The 22,034-nt window shown below is 41.9% G+C and overlaps 2 protein-coding genes across 4 annotated transcripts in view; one reads left to right on the forward strand and one right to left on the reverse strand.

Annotated features, from left to right (window-relative positions):
* The window catches only part of LOC133404580 (zinc finger protein GLIS2-like), a 38,947-nt gene that overhangs the window by 12,746 nt on the left and 4,167 nt on the right, over positions 1–22,034 (reverse strand). For 2 of the 3 annotated variants that reach the window (XM_061680602.1, XM_061680600.1), the window contains exon 1: positions 13,677–14,016. The exons of the other annotated variant lie outside the window; for it this stretch is intronic. In XM_061680602.1, coding sequence (XP_061536586.1) covers positions 13,677–13,770 — 94 coding nt within the window. In that variant the 5' untranslated portion in view covers positions 13,771–14,016. Of the gene's footprint in view, positions 1–13,676; positions 14,017–22,034 lie in introns of those variants that run through there. 3 annotated transcript variants of the gene reach the window in all.
* Positions 1,151–3,177, forward strand: LOC133403685 (beta-1,3-galactosyltransferase 2-like). Its single transcript, XM_061678815.1, has 2 exons — positions 1,151–1,188; positions 2,115–3,177. The coding sequence occupies exons 1-2, from the start codon at positions 1,151–1,153 to the stop codon at positions 3,175–3,177; spliced, it is 1,101 nt and encodes a 366-aa protein (XP_061534799.1).

Raw genomic sequence — 22,034 nt, forward strand, 5'->3', positions numbered from 1 at the left:
CCGCCATGTTGACAGCGTGCCTGAAGTCTCTGTGAGTGACGGCGAAGAGAAACCACAGTCTGTTGAGCTCTTCCTAAACTAGAAATGTGCAAATAAAAGCGTGAGTAAGAGCTGGGCTGAAGCCAAAATGAAGACATTTCATTTTAGACTCCTTTGAAGTGGGTCGCTGATGGTGACGACAGCGTGGTTTCAGTTCGGGTTTTCTGCGTTTGCATATTTTTGTATGGTGAACTCCACAGTGTTAATAAACGCGTCAAGTAAGTAAAAGCGGTCCACAAACTTCAGAACGCCACTGACCTTTTTCACATGAACACGTATTTTGAAGGCAGGCCATAGAAACAAATGATAAAAAATATCACTCAGAATTACACGTCAACAAGCCAGTGTTATTATACGCCAAAGCGTTATCTGCCGACAAACAATGTGCAATTCTGTTTCACCGTTGCTATTTAACTTGTGGTTTTATTGTGTTTGGAGATACTGCACGTACTTATTCCCGGATGCCATATTCCGACAGGTGTTACTACAGTTACGACGCAGTGCCATAAAGTGTTACACAGTCTCGTGCGGCGCTGGCGTTTTGTATGCATTATTGGACCTAGTAATCAGGCGACTAATGACGCTAGCTGGCTAGCTAAGTGGCTATAGTAAGCCCTGAGAGATAATGATAATGGTCCATAGCAACAACATAACTGGAAACCACCCCGTAGACATGCAATGACACATCAAGATTTGCAGGATTGTAGTCAAACAAACAACAACAAAATGAAGCAAACTTATCACTCAGGGCACACAAAAAGTAAAAAAATAAAAAAAGACCAAGGAGCTTTTTTTGTTTGTTTTTGTGGTTATTCAATGTAAGTGATGTTTTCTTTCAGCGCTGGTAGTTAGTTTTTGTCATTCATTTATGTGATTACAAAATACTAATAAAATTGCCCATTTTTGTTCGTTTGTTTGTTTGTTTGTTTGTTTTTTAGGGGGTTGTTACGCCTTTCTGCAGCAGCGTGTGAAAAGTTGCATCCAGAGTGGGAGTAGTCGCTCGTGGGTGTGGCCCCTTTATAGGAAATGCAAGGAAGAACGTGAGCGAGCACGAGTGAAAGTTAGCGCGTTAACACAGTGCAAAATTGGGACAAATTGAAGGACTTTAACCATGGAGGACCAGAAAAGAAGTCCACGTGCAGTGGAAAGGTATCGATTGATTCTTTTCATGAAAATCTTTCCCCCCTATGTCAGCCTTTTTTCAATGAAGCCTGTCTTTTATTTTGACCCTTTCATTCACAGAGGTTAAAAAGCTGACTTTCGTTTGGTTTCCTGATTCCCAAAGGCAGTAATCAATCATTGATAAAACAAGGTTAAAAGCAGTCCTTTTTTTTCCCTCTCTTATCCTGGAGCAGTACTTGTGTGGGTGTGACACTATGTGTGTGTGTGTGTGTGTGTGCAGGTACCGCTCCAGGATTTTCTTTTTTTTTTTTTTTTTGGGTAACAGAAAACATGTATGTATGTATGGCAGCCACATTATTGTATATATAGTCATGGAGCCTATCCCAGCTGACTCTGGGCGATCATTCACAGTCACATTCACACCTACGGGCAATTTAATTTAATTTAATTTATATGACTTCAATGTAATCCCACTTGAAACACAAAAGCATAATGTGGACATTTGGTGATAGTAACAATTTGACGGGGTGGGCGACTTTCTTTCACTCCTGGCCACCTTGTAGCTCCGCCCCTGGTGTGCGAGACATTCAATGGAGGGAAGACATTTATTTGTACTAACGTTTTTCCAACGTTTCCTGTACCGCTTGTTCTTATTTGGGTTGTAGAGCTTATCTGACATTTGGGCTCAGTAGTCCATTTGCAACCGACTCCTGTGTTACACAGTGTCGGCGTCAGCGTGGGGGGACGGGGGAGGGGGGGGGGCACATTCAGCCATTTAATTAGCATGCTCACTCAACACTTGGCATTGGCCATCAGATGCATGAACTTTGACATCACAACTTACTTGACTTCGACATGATGCATGTGACCATATGCAAATGATCAACGCGAATGCTGACGTTCCGTATGTCAAGCCCATCTTTGTGTTTAATTTGTACCATCTTGTTTTCCAGAAGACTGCTCAGAAGATTGTACCATTGTCATCAGAAAAAGACGTGTTTCACGTACCTGTTCCTGGTGTGTGTCACGCTCGTGTTCTTTTCCATTTGGAGCGAGAAGTATCTGCTCCATCAGCACTACCAGCGGCTTGCATTGACCTACGGGGTCAATGCCCCTCCTTACCGGATCCATCCGAAGCACCGAGTCAAACTGGATTCCACCAATCCCAAAACCAGCATTGTCCCATTGAGTGGGGGCACTCAGTACCATCTAGCATACCCGCAGAACTACCACTTCATCATGGACGTGGGCGACGTGTGCGATAACCACGCACCTTTCCTGGTGCTGATGGTTCCGGTGGAGCCCGCCAACGTTGCGGCCCGGGACGCCATCCGCAGGACGTGGGGCAAGGAGAAGCTAGTCCAAGGCAAGAAAGTCCTGACTCTTTTCATGCAGGGCTTGGTCGACGGGGCCGATCTGCGGCAGGAGAACGAGCTGCACGGCGATCTGATCCAGAGTGACTTCAGGGACACCTACCTCAACCTGACCATCAAGACCATGGTCATCATGGAGTGGCTGGCCACGCGCTGCCCGACGGCCGCCTACGCCATGAAGATCGACTCGGACATGTTTCTCAACATCGACAAACTGGTGCTGATGCTGCAGAAGCCGGGCATTCCCCGAACCGACTACCTGACGGGGAGGCTCATGCGGAAGCAACAGGTCTGCCGCTCAGAGAGCTCCAAGTGGTACGTGCCCGAGGAGATGTACCCTGATCGCGAATATCCCCTGTACACTCTGGGCATGGGCTATGTGTTCTCCAATGACCTGCCGCGCAAGTTGGTGGCGATCTCCAAAAGCATCAAGCCCTTCAACATCGAGGACGCTTACGTCGGAATGTGCATGAAGAAGTTGGGACTGGCGCCCACGTCACCGCCCGATCCTTCCCAATTCCGAACATACAACACTAAGTTCAGCCGCTGCACGTACTCCAAGATCATCGCCTCCATTCTGTCGTCCCCCAATGAGCTGATCAGTTTCTGGATGGCGCTCAAGATGCCTGGACCCCCTTGTTGAAACACTTGGGCTGTGTCTGGAATCACTCGCTATCCACTATATCAGTGTTTTTGGATACAGTATGCCGGTATTTATATTATACAGTATATATATATCTTTTTTTTAATAGCAAAAGGTCACGCATTTTTCAGGTTTTTGGGGCGGCCAGTTGCCCTGCATTCCACTGGAATAGATTACCTCCAAACACATCTCCGCATCCAGAACCAAAACAAGCACAATCTGTACTAAGATGACCTTAAAACGCAGCACAAGATGTAAAGATGACATCTGTGAAGTTACTGTGATAACCGCATATCTTTATTCATCGGGCGTTATTAATAAAAATGTTACTTTTTTAGTCGACAATAGGTGTAAAACAAGCAAGAGATGAGAACAAACGTCTGTGTAGTACAATGAATATTCATCCAGTGTATTTACTGAAAGAGTTTGACAATGGATACATTGTTTAATTCAGTATTTTTTCTATTTATTTTTTTTAAGTCAGGCATACATTTGTGCTATTTAATTTTAGAATTGACTCCGTAGGTACTTCAGCGGGGGGAAGTGAAAGAGACTTCTCTTTTTATATGTTCAACTCCCACATGGCTGTCAAGAAATTATGTCTGGTAAGTTTTGTTTGTACTATTACTACTGCTACTACTACTACTACTACTAATAATAATAACAATAATGAGAAGAAGACTAAGAAGAAGAATGCATAGTACTATTGTACAGCCCTATTTCAATATTTGTTGTGCATTAACTACAAGATTGTCGTAAATGTTTATTGTTGTTTGTTTGTTTTTAATACTCAGTATATTCTTATAGGGAAGTTCAACTCGCACACTAAAATATTTGTGTTGCACACAACACAGAGAACCAGTCAATTTTCTCGGGGTATGAATCTGGTATACAAGACTACTGTACATGTAAACATTGGTTAGTGAAGTCGGTGAGTCAATTAAAACCTGTGCATCAATTTAGAGTTGGTCAAAAGTTGATTTAATACAAATGTTTTACATGGTGGCACCGTTACAAAAGAGTTGCTGTTTTATATATTACACAAAATGTCACTTTAGTAATGAGGTGGACTGACTGAGTTGCACGAGAATCTAGCTGAGTTTCAGTATTGCTGTAAAGCGTCTCTTATTTTATGAATTTGACTGCTGTAAAATGTGAATTTATGTGCCCACGGTGTGACTGTTAGAAGAACCCGTTTTATTTATCAGTGACGTTGCACTGTTGTGGTTCCGCCTTTTTGTCCACCAGAGGGCAGACTTTCATCACAATTGCATGCTATGAACTTTGTCTGGAAAGGAAAGGGTGGGATGGGGGGGCACACCGTCCTCAACAATATTCTAATTCTAATATTCTAGACATGAAATAGTGCTTCCTTTGTAACATAGGAAAGGACAGCACTATTTCAAATGAATTTGACTCCACTTAGACAACTGACATTGCACAGACAGCGAGTATTGCTGACATAAAGTCACTAAATTGCGGACTTGACCTGCTAACGTTTGCTTGATTATAAAACGAAAGAAGTATCTTTAAAAAAAAAAAAAAATCACTGATTCTACCCATTAAAAGTGTTTCTACAACGATTTCAAAAATATTGCTGGAAGTCAAACAATATATTTGGTCCATTTGACACTGCGAAAGCCATGAGAACCTTGGATTTATGTGTCCTTGTAACCGGGTCAATCTGTGTGTTTGATGAAGTTTGTATATAATTGCACAAAATCTGTTACTGCCTGACAAGAAAATGCCTCCCGATCCAGTGTAAACTGTCGGCGCTCCTCCTCCTCCTGTCATTTCTTCTTCTGTGCTTCTCACCATAAATGTTTTCTGCGGCCCCGCCTCTTCCCGTTTGTAGAGTTGGATGACCCTATTTCATTCAGTTGGTAATCCTGAGCCATCCCAATGTTTCTCTTGGTTTATTATGCACCTTTAGTCTCAATCTTATTGTTATGTCTTTTCCTGTCACATGATGGGTACATGTCAGCGGAGTTACATTTAAAAATAGTATTTTTAACAGTTGAAGACCGCTGGCTTAACGCTGTGACAAGACCAACTCACTTCCGGGTTGCCGATGTCGTCATCTGTATTTATTTATTTATTTTTTTAAATGAAAACAAACATTTTATTTATTTTCAAAGTCTAGCATGAAACTGGAGCGTCTTTGAGACTGTAGACTTCAGCGGTGGTCTGTTGCTTTAAATATTGCTGTCATAAAGGATTGTGGGTAATATAATATACCTATCCCGCTCAGGAGTTAAGGCTTCTTTATTATTATTATTAGTTTTTGTAACTTTATTTCCGAAACAAACGGGGGTCACATCAACGTACACAAGCAAATCCGTGCATCCCATTCACAATTTACACCAGGAGGATCTTATATAAGTATAGTAAACTGTTCACAAATATTTACAGTCCGAATAGTTTTTGGATTATGAGGGGATTTGATAGGATGTACAGCCTAAACTCACCGTGCAAAGCAGCAAAAGATGGTTTCTTACGAGCAAATTTACATTTATGAATGTGATTTTTGCCATCAGTCTAATGAGATTCTTTATAAAGGTTTTGTTGGATTTCACGTTATTATACTTACAATCTCTCAATTTCACGTTATTATACTTACAATCCGTGAGCCGTAAAGAGGCCTTAAATTATGCGCCGAGGCATCCAAGTACTTCCGGGTCATCTCGCTCGGAGAAGAAATGACAGGAAAGTAGGAAAAAAACTGTGTTCCCTCGCAAGAAATGATGGGTGACATTACTCGAGCACTTCACGAAATAGCTATAGGATAATCGATTCTGAAAGGATTCGATAGTAACAGCCCTAGAAGAAGGGCCCAAAAAGTTTGGCAGTGTGGAGTTATACTGGTTTTGTAAAGTCTGACAAGAAACATTAGTTTGCACTGCAAATTATGTTCAGTGTATGTTCAGGCAAAGACAGAGAATGCCACCAATCTTTTTTACCCCACGAAGCAGTGCCACCCACTAGAGCCCCCTCAATGCAACTACATGGACTACAATCCCAGACCGGAGCTCGGGCTGAACCCCCTGGCGATCTGTCCCCATTTCGATAAATGGAAATGCCATTAATCCATTTCATCCTCAAAGAAAATCAAACATTTTAATAAATAAATCCAAAATAGCACTCTATTATATTTTACTTTTTCTATACAATAATAACCCAAAATAAATTGAACGTAAAGAAAAACTGTTTGTGCATCATGATGAATTAATCGTGCGGTGCCCATCAGGGGGAAGTATGATATATACGCACGCACATATATGCACAAAGTAGACGGTCACAACTGCTCAGTGAGCTGTAGTAATAGTACTCATTTTTGATTTGTGTTCAAATATTTGATGTAAAGGGTTGTAACACAGCAACATCAATGCCAGTTTCATCAGCCCGTCGAAGGTGTTTTGCATTGTATGATGTTTAGTAAAGAGTTGACCAGAGATCTTCAATTGGAAAGAATTCAATGGGAATGACAAAAAGAAGTCAGCGTGTGAACTCTTGCTTATGATTTCCCTCCAATTACTTACAGTAGCCTTCCGAGTTCAATTGTTTACCTTCAGGCAGTATGAGACTCATTTCCATTTTAAGTATTTTGTGGGAACCTAAGCATTCCTGTACTCCGCGGACTGACTAAGGCTACTAAATGGTAGTTTTCCATTCTCGGCCATGTGATACTCTGGTGAATGCGAGAGCGAAAAAGCAGCTCCGTGACTCAAGCGTAGGAATTCTTGTTGGAGCCGAGTGACTCAAAAGGCAGTTATGCGCTTTACGGGACACTCCGGGTGGGAGAACTCTGCAGGAGAAGAACGGAACGTGTGAGGAAATGCGCAACAGCTGCACGGCTAGTTGGGACAACACGCGCTTTATTTACACCTTCGGTCCAGAAAAGAAGCTTATAAAGTGCTGTGAACTGAGCGTTTACGACTCTGACGCATGTTTGTGTTTTCATGGCACACTAAGGAGGAGGACAAGCTACAAGTCCAATGGCCTGGTCACTACAAAAAAAAACAAAAAACTGGTGGACCATAGCACTGTTTTCACTTTTTGGCTTTATGGATCCTTTTTTGCGACACTTGTTTCAAAAGACTAACAGTAGGGGCTCTATTTTCGTAGAGGGTGTAAATCTGGTGGAACGCGTGGTGTGGATGCAGGTTAGACCGATGTTGGTAATTTCTTGGACCAGCACATCTAAAAAAAAAAGGGAACATCTACGCTGCTGTGAGCGTGATCACTGCCGACTTCAATCCTGTCCAATCAAAGCGCATCCTCACATTACCTTTAAATACCACACACACACACGATCGCTCGTGTGCCCCCCTTGCTGGCCAGTGGGATTATTTAATATAAAATAATATATAAATAATGATAATAGCAATAATGTGGTCAATTAATTAATTTCCACAATGATTCCGAGGGTTCGATGCCTGCTGTTCACATTTGACTTTACACCGATCTGATCGGCCTGATCGGTATTAGCCGGAAATTAGCATTTTCTGCTGATCGGCTTTCATGTCATAATTTGCCGATCCGCAAAAGACATTTACTCCGCGTCGCCACCGTGTACAGTATATTTGAATTCAAAATCAAGTTTATTTTTAGCCTCGTCGCGTGTCTTTTGATGTAGTACTGTAAATATCTGGCAACCAATAAAGTTATTTTTGAAAAAACATGTTGGCAGTGGGGGACATCCATCCATCCATCCATTGTCAACACCGCTTATCCTGGTTAGGGTCACGGGGCGCTGGAGCCTATCCCAGCTGACTTCGGGCGAAAGGCGGACTACACCCTGAACCGGTCGCCAGTCAGTCGCAGGGCACATATAGACACGGACAACCATTCGCACTCACATTCACACCGTCGCTGAGTGGGAACTGATCCCACGCTGCCCGCACCAAAGTCAGGCGAGTGCACCACTACACCATCAGTGACCAGCGGGGGACAGACAAAAGGTAATGCATGGATCAGACTACAAGACAAATGTGCTCTTTCGCGATTGCACTATGTCAGACTACTGCAATAAAATCTTGTATTCCGATACCACCGCATCCCGTCTTTTACACTCGAGGGGCTTTATCTTGTCAACTCAAATACGACTGGATACACTCGTTACCATGGCGACAAGATCGCGACACGTGTATTATAAAAACAAAATGGGAAACGGGAAAAACGTACAAAAAGTAGATACAAAGTAATTACTGTATATAATTCCTTCCATCTAATAGAAGAGCATTTATTTGTTCTGTCTGTCACTATGCCTCACTGGCATAAATAAAGGAAGAAAGATACATTATTTCTTGTAAATGAATAATTTTTTGAGCAGTTAAGTAAAATTTCCCACGGCACTCAGTATACAGTACGCAAGTATATACAGTGAATTAAAAAGTCATTTAGATAGACGCATTGCTCAATCTTGTGATCGGATCGGTGATCGGTTGTCGTTTTTTTTAAAACTCGGGGATCGGCCCCAAAAATCCTGTAAAGCCTTGTTCACATATTTATGAATGGATGGCGTCTGATATCCACCATACTTTTCCACAAAGCTCGCATCTCTGCCTTTTCTGTGCCCCGATTAAATTCACCAACATCGCGTTAGAACGGTCATCTATCTACAGTTGGTACAGAAAGTTTTCAGACCCCCTTAAAGTTTTCACTCTTTGTTATATTGCAGCCATTTGCTAAACTCATTTAAGTTATTTTTTTAAGTTCATTCCTCCCTGCAGATCCTCTCCAGCTCTGTCAGGTTGGATGCTGAACGTTAGTGGGCAGCCATTTTCAGGTCTTTCCCGAGATGCTCAATTGGGTTTAAGTCAGAGCTCTGGTTGGGCCATTCAAATACAGTCACGGAGTTGTTCTGAAGCCACTCCTTCGGTATTTTAGCTGTGTGCTTAGGGTCATTGTCTTTTTTTAAGGTGAACCTTCAGCCCAGTCTGAGGTTCTGAGCACTCTGGAGAAGGTTTTCGTCCAGGATGTCCCTCTACTTGGCCGCATGCATCTTTTCTTTCGATTGCAACCAGTCTCCCTGTCCCTGCAGCTGAACAACACACCCACAGCATGATGCTGCCACCCCCGTGCTTCACTGTTGGGACTGTATTGGACAGATGATCACCAGTGCCTGGTTTTCTCCAAACATGCCACTTAGAATTAAGGCCAACAATTTCTATCTTGGTCTCATCAGACCAGAGAATCTTATTCCTCCCCATCTTGGAGTCCTTCAGGTGTTTTTTAGCAAACTCTATGCAGGCTTTCATGCGTCTTGCACTGAGGAGAGGCTTCCGTTGGCCCACTCTCCCATAAAGCCCCGACTGGTGGAATTCCGGCTGTAGTGATGGTTGACTTTCTAGAACTTTCTCCCGTCTCCCGACTGCATATCTGGAGGTCAGCCACAGTGATCTTTGGGTTCTTCTTTACCTCTCTCACCAAGGCTCTTCTCCCCCAATTGCTCAGTTTGGCCGGACGGCCAGCTCTAGGAAGGGTTCTGATCGTCCCAAACGTCTTCCATTTCAGGATTATGGAGTCCACTGTGCTCTTAGTAACCTTAGGTGCAGCAGAATTTTTTTTGTAACCTTGGCCAGATCTGTGCCCGTCTCTGTCTCTGAGCTCTTCAGGCAGTTCCTTTGACCTCATGATTCTCATTTGCTCTGACATGCACTGTGAGCTGTCAGGACTTATATAGACAGGGGTGTGGCTTTCATAATCAAGTCCAATCAGTATAATCAAACACAGCTGGACTCCAATGAAGGTGTAGCACCATCTCAAGGATGATCAGAAGAAATGGACAGCACCCGAGTTAAATATATGAGTGTCACAGCAAATGGTCTGAATACTTATGGCTGTGTGATATTTCAGTTTTTCTTTTTTAATAAATCAGCAAATATTTCAGCAATTATGTTCTTTTCTGTCAGTATGGGGTGATGTGTGTGGATTAATGAGGGAAAAAAATGAATTTAAATGATTTTAACAAATGGCTGCAATAGAACAAAGAGTGAAAAATCTAAGGGGGTCTGAAAACTTTCCGTACCCACTGTACCTTGCGCGTCGGGAGTTCGACATGGTATGAGCAGGTGTTTAGATGTTTAGACTGACGTGGTACCACCAAATTGTCAATGCTCATACTATTTCATTACCGTTAATTTTTCCCCCCTTATTATTTTATTTTACGTTCTAACTTTTTGGTTGTAATATATTGTCTTTTTTTTGTTTTGTTTTTTTGTTCTTAAAGATTATTTCTAATTCCAGTATTTCCTTTGGCAGGTTGACCAGTATTGCACAACTGTATCCTTCAATCTATCCATCTATCAAGTAATTAGTCTATCTCCAGATGTGGGTGGACATTTTCCCATCCGGACTCTCTTTACCCTACAAACTTGGTATCACTACAAATAAACCTTCTCGCGATCACAGGCGGGTTTCCTTGATTCATTGACGTTATGCGAGGCAGAGGCTAAACCGCGGCGAAGTCAGTCTGCCGGCCGTCCACATGGGCGCACTGGTTTCGCATTCCACTGCAAACTCACTGACTTCTGTCTCGTCTCGCTCTCTCGCTCTCTCTCTTTCGCGCGCACACACACACATGCACACACAGCTATTTGGAGTTATTGTGGAAGCACGCACATGCAGGACCATATGTACGCAGGCACGCACACTGAGGGCCTGAAATCACAGCAGCAGATTTGTAACCCCATGAGATCCCCCCCACCCCCACCACCATCACCACCACTGTAACACCACCAACGACAACCAACCTCCTGCAGCTCCTCCACTGCTTTTCCCTCAATGACCTATGTTTGTGGCAGCATGCCCAGACCCTCTTATGGATTCCTCTCCTGCCTAGAAAAACACCCTCTCACGCACGTGCACATACTGTATGCTAGAGAGTCTAAACACATGTCAAGAGTCCAGGGACTTTCATTCGAGGCTAGTTAACATGCACGCACACACACACAAACACGCAATCAATACTGCACATGCATACAATTACACTGAGGCACACCCATGAGTGCACACACAACATACTATGCTGTAGATGTACACACATGTAAAAACTGGATGATTCCTCTGTATGCTAGTGGTGGGAAACAACAAAGTAGAAATACTTTGTAGCTTTGCTGTACTTAAAACGGAAGTTTGCAGTTGTAAAACTGATAGCACGATTTGATTGTAGCCTCACGTCACTAAAGGGTGGATTTTCCGCCATAGTTTCAGCAAAGCTCCTGAAGCTCAAGCTAACAGGTCAGCGCAAGTCTACAGGGGTTGTGCCAGCTAGGCGTGTGCAGGCGATTGCACGGCAAATGATTGGGACCTCGTCCGTCACGCCTTCTGTCTCTGATTGGTTGTTTTTCCTCGGGTGCCGCGTTTTATTTATTTATTAAATCATATCAGAGGTACAAGATGCAGCCAGAGAAGGCTGTTATTTTACAGATCATTTCCCTAATGTACTTACGGTCAGGTGAGACATTTTTAACAAATACAATAAAAGTGATTTGGGGGGAAATTTTATTTTTCAACTAGGCCTATCTGTACTTTACTTAGGTATTTATTTTTCAAACAACTTCTTACTCTTACTCCCAACATTTGAAAACCAATATCTGCACTTTCCATTCCTGAATTTGTAAAAATAGGCTCATGTCAAGGGAAAAACAAACCCTTCAGTAGATAATAGACAAGACAAGCAATTTGAGAGATACAATTTATTAAAACTTGCATGCAAGGACACGGTTCAAATAGAATCTGATGGCTCGAAAACGTTATTTCTCCTTAGATGAGGCCATAGAACATCTTGCTTTGTCTTAAAGCAAAGTGATAAAACAATATCAGTGAGAGAGCAATACAGTCAACTTTCGTATCCTCGCAGTAAAGCAAAGGATTATATGAGTTTATGAATAATGCAGAATATATTTGTGCAAAGGTACACATATATATTTGTAACAGTTCTTTTTCCAACGACGACTTAAAAAATGATGTAAATAAAGAGAGACATTTTGATTGATGGATTGAATGAGATGTTGGGGGCTTGAGAGGCTCAAAAGAAAAAAATAGGGACAGCAGCGAAATGGAACCAATCATTAACTATGACAGCAACAGATTCGGAGAAACAAGATATTCCCCATCCATGGCCTTTTTTAAGAGAATTTATTTATGTTGCAAATGCGTTGTGTCTTGCGCCACCCTAAAAACCACCAGCTTGTGGCGTTTCAAAGTTATCTGTGTAATCTGAAAAAAAAAAACACATTCAGTGTACAGTTGTGCTTTGGGATATGAGCGTCAAGATTCAAGATGCTTATTGTCATATGCACAGTAAAAACACAACAGCAGCACTGAGCAATGAAATTCATACTTTGCTCAGTGCTACCGTTCTCCGACGATTTAAGAGTTTTTCAAGAGACCGGTAGTCTGGCCAATCTTTTACTTTGACTTGCAAGGAGAAATTTGAGATACAGTACGAACGCTGTATCGTGGCAGTGAGCTCAACTCATCTCCACAACAAGCAGCAGTTTGGCAGTTAGCAAGCATAAAAGAGGCTTCATGCTGTTTAATACCACTCCCAGTTAAAGTTTACTGTCAAACTAAACATTCATTCATGCATTCATAGATTCATTCATTCATCTTCCATTCTGCTTCATAAAACAAAAACAATTACACATTGACTATTGAAAGCAACAACAGCTTTGCTTTAGAAAAGCCTGTTTTACCTTAATGCTAACAAGCAATGCAAAATGCCATAGACGGGCTAACCATCGGTGTCAAGGTGTTATAACCATTTCAAGCAATCGCTATTTAAACACACATAGCGGAGCAATGCATGTAGACAGACAATATAATACACACAGGCATACAGTAACCTCTACGAAAGACTACTAATATTATTGCAGCTTGTTGGATAGTTTTGGTCGGCTCCATGTACTTTATAACATAATGTCGGTATTAAATTTCCCCCCTTTATAAAGTACCATGTTCTAGAGTCCTATTTTTCTTATTTAAAAACACATTACAAAAATGTAATGCTGGGTTTTTGGGGGAGACTGGCACAGATTAATGGCATTTCCATTCATTTCAATGGGGAAAGATGATTTGAGATACAATTTTTTTTGAGCTACAAGCGTGGTCACGGAACAAATGACTCCTATCTCAAGGCCACCCTGAATTTTTTTCAGTTTTATTACTTGCTACTTTAGCATTTTTTAGCTGAGTCACTTGACAACATTAGCCAAGCTATGGGAGAACATTGTTTTGTTAGCATAAAAGCCTGAGTTAACAAAAGCAGGGAACTATTTTTTTAAATTCATTGTGTCAATTTATCAAAACAGATATGGCATATAATCGACAGTCATTCAATTATTCATTCATTTTCACTTTTGTACTAAAGTGCAAGTTTGTGCTTTTTTACTTTTACTTGAGTAAAGGAGCTGAATCAGTAGTCTCAGCCTTTTTGTTGTTGTTGTTGTTAACACACGTCGCTGTACTTCTACTTTACTACAGAGTGTGAGTACCTTTGCCACCTCTGCCCCTCTGTGCACGTGCGGTGCGTGCGTGTATGTGTCCGCGCAGCATATGTACAGTACATACATACAGGAAACCTTCCATGGCACCCCGATGAGGCCTCTCCCTCGCCTTCTATTTACTCGTCTCTTTTGCTCGCTCTCTCTCTCTCTCTCTCTCTCTCTCCGCTTCCCTCCATCTCTCTCCTTCCTGTGGTTTTCCTTTCCCGGTCCTCCAGCAGAGCAAACCTCGCCTGCTCTCTTTCTCCCCGCAACATTTTCTTCTCCCTATTTTCAATTGTCAACCTCCTTTGACTTCTTTTTTTTTTTTTTTCGAGGTGCAGCATTCGTAGCGGAAGGGAGGAGTCAAATAAGACTCTCCATCACTCAAACGAGGGAAGGATGTCGGCTCTTAATTTTTATTTTTTTTTGGGGGGGGGGGGAGTACCGCCTTGATTTGGCCGTAAGTCCTTATGACACAAGTCCTAAATCGGCAAGACTCCTGATTGGCAGTTCACTTTCCATGAATTCAACACATTTTTTTCTATAGAAACATATTCTAAGCTGTTAATTGAAAAAGGCTAATAGGAAAGTAGTAATTGGAGTCAAGGTAGTATGTTGAAATGATACATCTCAACTAAGAGACTCAAATGTTCGTACGTCAGGGAGGAGCTACATTTAGCCTGGGTTGTAAGCGGAAGTCATGAAGAGTCTTTCTTTGTTGTATGATTTTGCTCGACTAAGGAGCTATTAAAAAGCACAAGCTAAAAAAAAAAAAAAAACACACAGCTGTCGTTATTGCTTGACAATTACCATTTTTACAGGTTGTGAAGGCAACATACAGTACATGCTAACCTCTTTGCACGTCTGCCAGCCATTTATTTTTAACGGTAATGTTAAAGATGAGTTTGAAAGGATATGAAAATGTTTTGGGATCACAGTTTGTAGTGTATTATTGGGCTACACCACTGGTGTCAAACGCAAGGCCCGGGGGCCAGATCCGGCCCCCCCACATCATTTTATGTGGCCCGCAAAAGCAAATCATGTGTCAACTTCCACGATTCTTGCTAAAATCTGTACCAAAATTTCAAATTGTCGTATGTAATAAATAACGATGAGATATTGCAAACCTTTTATTCTCTCTCTCTACCAAACCACTTTTTAAGGTAACTTGAACTATTTTTGAACAAACTGCTGTACGTTGACTCTGATTTTCAAAATAGTTATCCATCAAGTTGTTGTGCATATGTAATAATATGATGAGATAGTTTTTTAGAAATGTATATGGTTTCACAGTCATAACGGCCCTCTAAGGGAAACTACAATTTGGCCCGTGACAAAAATGAGTTTGACATCCCTGATCTAAACTATTAATATAGACAATGATAAACATTTGTGGGGGGGGATCAATTGCTCTTTTTTATTATTATACACAGCAGGGCTTGGTTGGTACACACATATATATATATATATATATATATATATATATATATGTATATATATATATATATATATATATATATATATATATATATGCGCTGCGATTGGCTGGCAACCAGTTCAGGGTGTACCCCGCCTCCTGCCCGATGATAGCTGGGATAGGCTCCAGCACGGCCGCGACCCTAGTGAGGAGAAGCGGCTCAGAAAATGGATGGATGGATGGATATATATATATATATATATATATATATATATATATATATATATATATATATATATATATATATATATATATAAAAGATAATAATGGAGAAAACGGTTTACCCAGACCTGCAAACTTTATGAGCATTGATTTTACCCTGTTTAAACATTGGCTCAATTAAGGAAAGTTGTACAGAATGAATGGCAGTACATGTATCTTGAAATAAGACTAAAGAGTTAAAGAACTAAATGAGCACCCCTGCCTGGTTTTGCGAAATTCAATTGAAGATGACACGAGGCTTGTTTTTAAGACTGTGGTCTGTCTATGAGAAAATGTCTAGCATGTGACTAAAAGTGCAACCAGCGCTCATGTCAGCTTGGGTTGTGTGCGTGTGTATGAGTGTGCGTGCGTTTGTGTTCGAGTGGACAAAAACAAGAAAATTGTGCAGTTAGTTTCAGAGAAAGGGATTTCAAGGAGTCGGATGAAAGCTTAAGAGAGGGAAGTATGGGTTTCCCCTGACCACGCCGACAAGAACAGATGCGGATGGTAAAAGTTGGAATGATAAAGCCCAATCTGTGCGTGTGCGCGTTTGTGTTTCCACCACAGGATGACAATAGCAGTGTTGAAAGTGTGGCATCACTGCATGGCAACGCAGTGTGACCTGCTGATGCACGCACCCTTCACAAATTCTTGACAATGTAAACGTGGACCATTACGAAACTGAACTACAGTGCTTGATAGACATCGTCTAAAAGATACAAGAATACTTTGTATAAGTGAATAAAGTGTAGAGGTCCACAAATCACAACTACCACTGTTGTCATTTCTAAGCTCATGGAAGTTTTTCATGAGCAGTACTACAAAAAAAGTATCTGATATCCCAAAAACCTTATAGAGGGGTAGCACACGGGCCAAGGAAGAACAATTTCACTTCGGTTGTAAATACATGAAAGTGAAGATGCAGGAATTGGTTTGCAATTTTTGCAGTTTCAGACTGTCTGCATTAAGGCCGACTGTGGGCAGTAAGGCACCACATCCATATATAGACATTACTGTCACCTAAAAGGCTGGAGTGGAACAGCATTGTCAGGAATTTCTTGTTTATTTTGAAAGTGCATCTCGTTCTGCTGGATGTGGTTGGCCACCACTACACTTGGCCCCGTGGCAAGTGGACTGCAACGGTAGAGTTGAAATACTGTATATTTGTATCCACACCTATATTCGGATCGAATTGTAATGCACTCGTGTGGAAGGCGAGCCAGTCGCTGCTGCACTTTTCAAAAAAAATAAAACACAAACACAATGACTACACTCACGCAGGAACTGTTGTTAGTCACTGCTCACATCAAGACACTCGCACGCAGACAGTCTGATGTCACAAACCACCCTAAAAGTATTTTCTATACATTTTAACATTTTATGCCTGCAATATTTTTGCAACTATTTTTTTATTTATATAGTCTTCCTCTATCTCAGATTTTCACCTACAGAGGTTGAGTGTGGAACATATCCCCCGCATTTAATGAGTTTCAAGCTTGGCAGAGGTAAAGATACTAGATTTGCACCTCAATTACAGTGGGCACCAAAATGGGCTCTTCCTTGTCAACTTTGTGAAGTTACATAGAACTCCATTCAACCTTTTTTGTGTCTTTTTAACAACGCGTAAAAAAAATGTAAGCAAAGCAAAGACGGGGTGCTTCCCGTTCCTTCGCTTCAACTTCACTGTTAGCGTCCTGAAGGCGCAGAGTGATGCAACTCTGCCAAAGCAGTCTGCAACCGCCACCAGGACAAACCAGGACCCATTCATCTCTGCTTGCAGCTTTTATTATCATTACGATTATTCAAGTAAAATAAAGGCCTATACGCGGGTCAACCTGCATTCCACTATTACCTCTGAATACTGTGACACTGACCCTGTCATTGCAGTACTCAGCGTGAACCGTGTTGAGACAAAACACATTTCCTCGATTAGCCAGCTCCAAAGTTAGTAAAAGCAGTGCATTGTAAATGAGGGTTTTGTGGACCAGCTCAATGAACGAAGACATACATTCCTTAAATTAGTTTTTTTTTTTCTGTAAACGAATGGAATGCAATTTCATCTCTGAAAGTTTCAAGGGAAAATTTTTTATTTTTTTTTAAAAGTGTCTGTAAGTATGGATCAGGCCCCGGAGCCACACTTCCACTACCACAGGATTATGAATTGTTTATTTAAGTACTAGAGATATGATGGCTAACTGGTATGCATTATAACCATCTAATTTGCTAAATGTGTCATGGCTTTATAAAGTGTTTGGCTACATTTTGGATTCATCGAAACTGTTGTAGCGGTACAGTCGGGAGCACAAGTGACCTACAACACAGCATGTGGTGGTCTGCCTCTCCCCCCCTTTCGGATTTGTCTGCATCTACAAGATCCAGCAGTGCCTGTTGCAGGAAAACTATAATATTTATTTGATTATTTACCTATATTTTAAAGATTCATGCATATAATGCCAGCATATATGTATGTGAGGCGCAGGTATTATTTTCGTCCTCTTGGGTTCGCCATCCTCACATTCTACACTGTTGTATGTGACGTGAAATGTGTGTGTGCCTTTAAAAGGCGGACCTGGCCTGTTGAGTGACGAAGAAGTGACCAAATGAGGATGTACAGTTGGCCGGTTCTTGACTAGCTTTAGCGTTCGCCACTGTGTGTGACAGAGTCAGTTGAGGCTATCAGCAGCAGGTCAGCTAAGAACATGCTTTTGTTCACTGTATTTTATTTGTTCACTAAAGCCAATGAAAGTGCACCAACGGCTGTCTTTCTTCCCTCTATCCTAACCACCTGTTACGATTACAATTTCTTCTAGATAGCGGTGGTTGACTTTATTAAATTAGCTAACGATGTTTTTATTACCGTAGATGTGCAGTTGTGTAACTTAAGCCAGCTGTACTTTGAAATAGGCACATTGCACTCTAACTTCTTTTATTAAGTGTGAAATGATATCAATCTTTGGACAGTCTCTGAAGTTTATGCAGTCGGTCCTCCAATGTCAATCAAGGAAATGTAGTCAAATGCTCATCCCTAAACCAAAATTGTGTATTATAAAAGTGAAACAGACGTCTCACCTTTGTTTTGTCTTGTTTCCACACCAATTTACCCACATTCAATTTGCAAATTAACACTTGTTTTCTGCCCTTCTACTTTCGAGGGTCGCCCCCCCCCCCCCCCCCCCCCCACCCTCATGCTTTTAACCCCACCCGCCCCCGTCATCGCCGGCGCACCGCCACCATCCCACCACTTGGCAGCGGGACAAGGTCAACCCACAGAGAGCGTTCTCTCTTCTCTGCTTTCCCTCCCTGTAATTCCTCATCAGCAGCAGAGCAACAGATCCCCCTCCAAACAGCCACCCCTCACTCCCCGACTTCCCTTTCATCCCCCGCTGCCCTTGGAGGAGTGAGGGAAAGACTAAAGATGGAGAGGAGGATAAAGCAGCGGCAAAGGTAGAGAGAAAAAAACTTGTCGTGGGGGAAGCCGACGAGGTCAAGAGCGGTCTGAACAGCAGAAAACAACCTCGCTTGGTTTCCCCCTTTTTCTGTTTCGCTCTTTTGTCGTCCGGAGTAAAGAAAAAAAAAAAAAACAAGACTGCAGCGCCTCACATTCCTGAGAGCCGAGCAGATTCACCCAATTTGTTTCCACTCTGAGTGCATGTGCCAGTAAATAATAACCAATTCCAGCTGTAGTGTCGGCTATAGCTCTTATTCTCCTGTAAGGACTCAATGAGGGAAATGAGCAAAAGGTCTCCATTAAATAACCGACAAACGAAGCGAGATGATTCGACAAGTCACGTTTTAATACGACCGGTTAACAGATCATTTATCATATCTTATGAGCTGCATTTACACTGCAGATACAAGTTCTCAATTTCGATTTAATGCCTGTATCCATTTTTTTTTTGTCTTTCATTGTACATTCCAAGTGATCCAACTAGTATCCGATATCACTGCGTTTACACGTTGCGGTTCGGTTTTCACAAATTTGCTTTTTTACAGATTTTATTTTACCAAACTCATCGTCTGCTATTTGCCCTAAAAACTAAGCTAAACTACGATAAAAATATTACTTTGGCGCCATAGTGTGACATCTTGTTGTTGTTAGGTTTAATTGAATTATGGTGTTTTGTTTTTTTGTCTGCGTTTGCGATGTCCTGATTTGTTGACGGTCCTTCAATTCACCTCGTACAAGTGAAAGTGAAATTAGTTTGTTTTTCCTTTTCGCCCGTGTTGTCTACAATGCTGTTACGATTAGCCTGTATTCCCGAACTTTTATGATCGTGTGTAAATACCAAAAGGTGAGTTGACAGACATACAGTTTGTCGAAAGTACCACTATTTTATAGCACCATATTTCTTTGCTCATTTTTAATGTTGTGTGAGTTATTTGGGCTAGTGTGCTAGCTAATACTATTGATTAGCCTCAGGTGAAGGTGTTCTCTTTGTGCTGAATAATTTAACTACTGAATACTATGTCACATGTGTTCATGACTGCGTACATGCTATATAAGCATGCTGTTGATGCTTTGCTGATTATTCTTGCTTCGGACCACACTTGCTGCCAAAAGATGGCGCCAACACCCTGGGTAATAGCAGTAATTGGGATAAAGGAAGTATGATGACGAGATGCATTTCAACTATTTAAGACCATTGTATGTTGGGAGGAGCGAAGTTTGAATTGGGTTGTAAAGTGGAAGTTATGGAGAGTCTTCGTCGCATGTGCTTGTTGGTCTTCTGGCTGGCATTTATTTCTAAGGGTATAATGTGAAATGAGTTTGAAATTATGTTCAAGTGTTTTGGATTATAGTTTGTGGTATATTTACATTATCAACTATCAAGGTAGACAATTATAACAAAATTTAACGGGTGTCAATTACTTTCAGTTTTTCGCTATTAGCAGCAGAACCCGGTCCCTAGCTTTTGATAATTTAGTAATGCTGCCGTGACGCATATAATAATACAAATCTGAATTATGTCACTTGATCCAGTGTAAATGCAGCCTTATTGGCTTCAATCAGGTCTCAAAGTATAAACCACTTTTTATATCCTTGTGATGGAAATGCTTTGTGAATGAAGGTCAAGGTGGGTCCCGCATAACGAGGAAAACGGCAGACTAATTGCAGTCTGTAATAACAAGAGTACTGAAGGAGAGTTAAGAGAAGAGGAAGCAGACACTTTAAAGCAAACAATGAAGGGAAAATGTTTTCAACAGGTAAAGTCGTTCAATACATTTGTCGGCATATGTCGTCGAAAGTGCAATTTGGTCTCAGTTCTCCTGACCTCACCATGCTATCGTGACAACCTCCAGACAAGACATGCCTTGCTGGCTTTTCGCGATTAAACTTCTGGCCCTAATTGTTCTCCAAATTGAAAACATCAGGAAGACAAAGAGACGTTAGAAATACTTTACCGAAGCCATCGCTGATCCCATAGAGAATAATACAGCTACCATACAAATCAATTACTTTATTACAAAGTGCATTATAAATCTTCCAACCCTGTGTTTTTATTACATACTGAAAACAATAAGCATTTTCCATGATTTAAAGGCAAAAAAAATAATAATACGATTGTTTAAAAAAATTTCTATGTGCTGACACTTACAAACATGAAAACTGAAGCAGTAATAATGATGATTTAGTAATAGAAGACATATCTGCATGGGAGGCTGACACCAAACCAGAGCATCAACATCATCACTAAAAAAATAAAAACGTTATGAGCAACAAGGCTGTGGTCCAGCTCTAACGCTTCATCCTTGTTTACCATCAAGAGCATTTTATTTTCTTTCTCACGTTCCACTCACTCGTCTTTGTCAGAGCCTCCTCGAGGAGGAGACCAAAATGATTTTTTCCTATTTCCTGAAACGCACCCCTAGAAGAAAGCAACAGGCAGGCAGAAAGGGGACAGCAGGGGAAGAGAATGAGAGTGATGGAGGGGAGGTAGAAGGGCGCTGAAGGAGGGTGGGTGGGGGGGGGTTGTGTCGGGTGGGGTTTGTGGAATTTTCTCTATGTTTGGTTTGGAAGAGAAGACCCCGGCTCTGCACTCTCATGAGGATAATGGAAAAGCAGGGAGAAGAAAAGGAGGGTTATGGATGTGTGTGTATGCGTGTGTGCGGACCCTCACAGGTGGTCGTGCTTTGTGTCCGCACGTGTGTGTGTGTGTGTGCGTGTGTGTGTGTGTGTTTGCCGAATTGTGCAAGCATGATGGCACAGCTATGCGCGCCCCAAGAGCATGTGAGCACATGTGTCTGCTTATTTACAGATGTTGGCACTGCGGTGCATGCGAGCTTTCAGTCAGGAGACGGGGAGACGAGGTGAATAAGACATTCCTGGGATGAATGGATGCAGGGAGCCAGCGGTTGGTTTGCGGTCGCATACTAAGAGGAGAAAAATGAATGTCTGGTGCAGGGCTGCGCCCAGAAACAATACCGCAGCCAAGCAGGGAGCCAAGCAAAAGCATGAGGAATAGCGTTGCATGTGGAGGAGAAACAGGGGAGGCCCGCTCTCCAGCTCCACTGCCTCCCACCCTCCTCCCATGGAGGAGCAGCTCACTCCTGCCACTGCTGCTGGGGCAAGCGATGCTTTTATGGCTGCTCTGAACCCGCTGAACTTATCATGTACAAACAGCAGGCCAGTGATAGTCAACAGCCAGCAACACAGTGTGGGGAGTTTAGGAGGACTGAGGAGCTGGCGA

The sequence above is a fragment of the Phycodurus eques genome, chromosome 6, assembly GCF_024500275.1.
Source record: "Phycodurus eques isolate BA_2022a chromosome 6, UOR_Pequ_1.1, whole genome shotgun sequence".
In the NCBI taxonomy this organism is placed as follows: domain Eukaryota; kingdom Metazoa; phylum Chordata; class Actinopteri; order Syngnathiformes; family Syngnathidae; genus Phycodurus; species Phycodurus eques.

Excerpts from the sequence above, each read along its gene's own strand:
- LOC133403685 (XM_061678815.1), top strand. The coding sequence starts at position 1,151 with ATGGAGGACCAGAAAAGAAGTCCACGTGCAGTGGAAAG. Across the intron at positions 1,189-2,114 it reads AGTCCACGTGCAGTGGAAAG|AAGACTGCTCAGAAGATTGT; the intron begins GTATCGATTGAT and ends CTTGTTTTCCAG.